The sequence below is a fragment of the Orycteropus afer genome, unplaced genomic scaffold (assembly GCF_000298275.1).
Source record: "Orycteropus afer afer isolate SDZICR_OR568_19922 unplaced genomic scaffold, OryAfe1.0 scaffold00459, whole genome shotgun sequence".
Lineage (NCBI taxonomy): Eukaryota > Metazoa > Chordata > Mammalia > Tubulidentata > Orycteropodidae > Orycteropus > Orycteropus afer.
Genome location: NW_006922046.1, coordinates 1,715,708 through 1,719,761, shown reverse-complemented (window position 1 = coordinate 1,719,761; position 4,054 = coordinate 1,715,708). Strand labels below are relative to the sequence as shown.

The window sequence follows — 4,054 nt, the reverse complement described above, 5'->3', positions numbered from 1 at the left end:
GGGTACTTATAGATTTATTAGGATTATAACCTCTTGGTGGATTGGCCCTTTAATCATTATATAATGACCTCATTTATCTTTTATGGTAGATTTTGTCTTAAAGTCTATTTTATCAGAGATTAATATTGCCACTCGTGTTCTTTTTGGTTATTGTTTGCTTGATACTTTTTTTTTCCCCATATTTTGAGTTTATGTCTTTATGTCTAAGGTGTGTCTCTTATAGATAATACTGAGGACTTGTGTTCTTTTATTCATTCTGCTACTCTTTATCTCTTTACTAGTGCATTTAAGCCATTTATATTCAATGTAATTATTAGTGGGTATGAGTTTCTTGCCATCATTTTGTTGTGGTTTGTGGGGTTTTTTTTTTTAATTTTTAAAAAACTTTTTATTGTGATTTAGGTAAAAGTTTACAGCAAATTGGTGTGCTATTCATCAATTCATGCACATTTTGTTTCATGACATTCATTGCAATCCCCACCATGTAACAGCACTCTTCCCACTTCTTCCCTGTGTTTCCTCATTTCCATTCATCCTTCTTTCCTATCCTTTCCTGAGTACTGAGCTTTATCCCTGGGCAGATGCTGCCCTTTTAATCTCCCATGGTTGATTTTCTGTGGGGTGCATACCTCCCTGGTGTAATTATTCACCTTATAGGCCTGTTTGTTGTCTGGCTGAAAGTTGAGCTACAGGAGTGAGTTCAGTTCCAGGCTTGAAAAGTGACTAAGGACCATAGTCTCAGGGGTTTCACCAATCTCTGTCCCACCAGTGAGACTCATCTTTTTTTATGATTTTGAGTTTTGTTCCACAGTTTTCTCCCACTTGATCCAGGACTTTCTATTATGATCCTTTTTAGAGTAGTCAGCATTAGTAGCTAGGCACCATCTAGTTCTTCTGGACTCAGGGTTGTGGAGGCTGAGGTTCTCATGACCCATTAGTCTTTTGGATTAATTGCTTCCATGCATCTTTAAGGAGCTCTCATGGTGTAGTGGTTAAGGCTGTTGTTGTTGTTGTTAAGTGCCATCAAGTCGTTTCCGACTCGTAGTGACCCCATGCACAGCAGAACGAAACACTGCCCGATCCCGCGCCAGCCCCACGATCCCCGCTATACTTGAGCCCATCATCGCAGCCACCGTGTCAATCCATCTCGTTGAAGGCCTCCCCCTCTTTGTCGACCTCCTTGCATTTGTGGTTTCTGTCAAGTAATCAGAGCTTAGTCTTATTGATTCCCCTTTGTAGGTGATGTTTTGTTTTTCCAGAGATGCTCTCAGTATTCTTTGTCTTTGGTTTTGGTGTGTTTGAATATGTTTTGGTGACTTTTTTGGGGGGTCTATGCTGTATGGAGTTAATTGAACTTCTTAGATGGATATCTTCTTGTCTTTCATGATATTAGGGAAGTTTTCTGCTAGCAATCTTCGACTATTCTATTTCTTTTTCTTTTGCCTCCTGGAGTTCTGATCACATGTACATTTTTCTTCTTATATTGTACTATATCATTCTTAGGCTTTCTTCATTTTTCGTCATTATTTTTTCTGATTTTTCCCTCAAACACATTGGTATCAAGGGATTTGTCCTTTAACTTGGTGATCCAGTCTTCCTCTGCTTTCAGTCTGTTCCCGTGTCCTTCTACTGAGTTGTCTGTTTCTGAAATATTATTGTTAATCTTTTGGATTGATAGTTGTTGTTTTTATATGGTTTCTAATTGTCTATTTATTATTATTATTTTCCTGAATTGTTCTATTGCTGTATCTGTGTTTTTCTTAGTTTTGTCTGTGTTTTCCTTGATCCATTTCTTGATCTGTTGAAGTCTTTTGAATTTGTTATCAAATAGTTCTGTTACTATTTGTTCTTCTAGAAAGTTTTCTGGTTCTTTATTTTGGTCACTTGCTAGAGCCATCTCGTCCTGCTTCTTTAAGTGCTTTGATAGTATCTGTTATCTCTGAGGAATTAAGATGTTATTATATTTATTTATTCATTATATGTTTTTTGTTTGCTGCATTCTGATTTTTAATTTTGTTTCAGTATATCCACATGCATGCTACTCTAGTCTCTAGTGTGGTCGCACTAGAGCTCTCCCCACCTATTTTCAGGTGAATGGAGCAGCAGCTGTGTCAGTGGGTCTCTGTTTGTTGGTTTTATGGAACAGCTAATGACGTGTCTGGCATTGCAGCTGAGGTATGTGACTGTCCAGCTAGTCACCTGGGAATGGGTGGGTTCAGGGAGCATTCTCACTGGTTGCTGAATTGGGTGTTCTGTATATGTACTGCTGGTTTCTGAGTGGTTGGAGCTAGGGGTCCCAGGTTGTTAGTTACCAGGTGGGTGGTCAGAAACTCTCACCAATGGTCCCAGGCAAACAGGGCTGCACGGGGGTGGTTGGAATAGCATAAACTTCCAATGCAAGGTGGGAGGGTAGCATGCAGAGGGCAAGGTGGAGGGATGCCACCGATCCATAAGTTCCCAATAGGAGGGCATGTTCTTGTCCACTAGAGTGTAAAGCAGAGAAGGTGTGCCACGAGTCCTTAAGTCCCTGGTGCAGGTGGCTAGTGGGAATAGGAGGCGCTGCTAATCTGTGGGTTCCCAGCACTGGTAGCAGAGTGTAGGAGTGGGTACCTCCAGTTCACGGGCTTCCAGTAGTGGTGGCTGGGTTTAAGATGGAGTGTTGCCAATGGCCAGATGGAGAAGGGGCTGCATTCAATCCACAAGCCCCGCCTCAGGTGGCTGAGCTTAGGAACTAATGCCACTTGTCTGCAGGCCTCCATAATGGGTGTGTAGGGTATGTGGGCTAACGACGGGGTGCCATCAGACCATTAGTTGCCACCATGAGTGTGTGGGCAGAAGAGAGGATGCTGCCTGTTCATGGGCCCCCAGTGCAGGTGGCTGGACAAAAAAGCAGGTGCAGCTGGATTGTGGAACCCTGGCACAGTTGGGCAGGCAAAAGAGGGGACAACGTCATTCCACAGGCCTCCAGTGCAAGTGGCTGTGCAGAGAGGATGGCTCCACCAGTCTGCAGGTCTTTAGGGTTGGGAAGTGGTGGATGCTACTGGACTGCAATTGCATGCATTGTGGGGTGGATGGTGGTGTACCACAGGACTGCAGGCCTCCAGCTCAGGGGGGATTAGGGGACACAGTGAGGTGAGTGCCCTTAATTTTCACAGGGCAGGGGGCTCTCAGTGCCTGGCTCTGGATGTGGGTGCAGAGTCCTGCTTGTCTGCACCAGGTCATGGGGCTTCAGCTGGGAACACTACTTGCTATGTCTCAGTATGGCTGCTCTGTGCAGATTTGTCTTGCAAGGCGCCAGCAATCAGTGGTTCTCCATGTCTGCTATTTTTATACAGTCTCTCCTTCAACTTGACATTTAGTCCAATCCTTCATCCTTGCCTTAATGCTCCAGGTTCCAGAGTTGTCATCTATATCCAATTCACTTTTTTTGGGGGGGGGTCTTTGTTATAAGAAGGACGTTACGATGCATCTGACTATGCTGCCGTCTTGGATCCCTCCTCCCCAAAAGATTTTTAAAAGATCATATTTATAAACTGGCTGTCATTAATATTACCTAGTAATCAAAGATGATGTTTTATCCATCTTTTGCATTAAGTCTTTATCCATTCTTTGGTTTTTCAGTTTCCAAACTGACTAAACAGCTTATGTTTCTGGAGACAAAAACACAGAGCCAGGAAAAGGAGCTCACTGAAAACAAGGAGCAATTGAAAGTTTTACACAACAAATGCGAAGAATTAAAATCACAATTGGATGGAAAAATTGCAATGAAAGTTCATGCTTCAATTGTGAATGAATTTAAAAGGTAAGGTTTTAATGTCTTTTCAAGTATTTATGAATCACCATGCATGTTATAGGCAGAGCAGAGAGAGGTTGCTTGGTCTTTCTCTGAGTCCTTTTAGCTACACTAACACAGATGTCTGAGAGTGAGAATGGTAAATACTTTATCCAAGTGAAATAAGGCTGTCCTTGAGGGTTCTAGTCTGCATTTCATGTGTGTGTGTGTATGATTATTTTCTGCTGTTCCAGCTTTATCAGTTACTGAATCAAAGATAAA

The 4,054-nt window shown here is 42.4% G+C and overlaps 1 protein-coding gene across 1 annotated transcript in view; it reads left to right on the top strand.

The window, feature by feature from the left end:
* The window catches only part of CEP89 (centrosomal protein 89), a 133,480-nt gene that overhangs the window by 79,025 nt on the left and 50,401 nt on the right, over positions 1 to 4,054 (top strand). Inside the window, exon 14 of the mRNA XM_042782750.1 lies at positions 3,622 to 3,802. Coding sequence (XP_042638684.1) covers positions 3,622 to 3,802 — 181 coding nt within the window. The remainder of the gene's footprint in view (positions 1 to 3,621; positions 3,803 to 4,054) is intronic.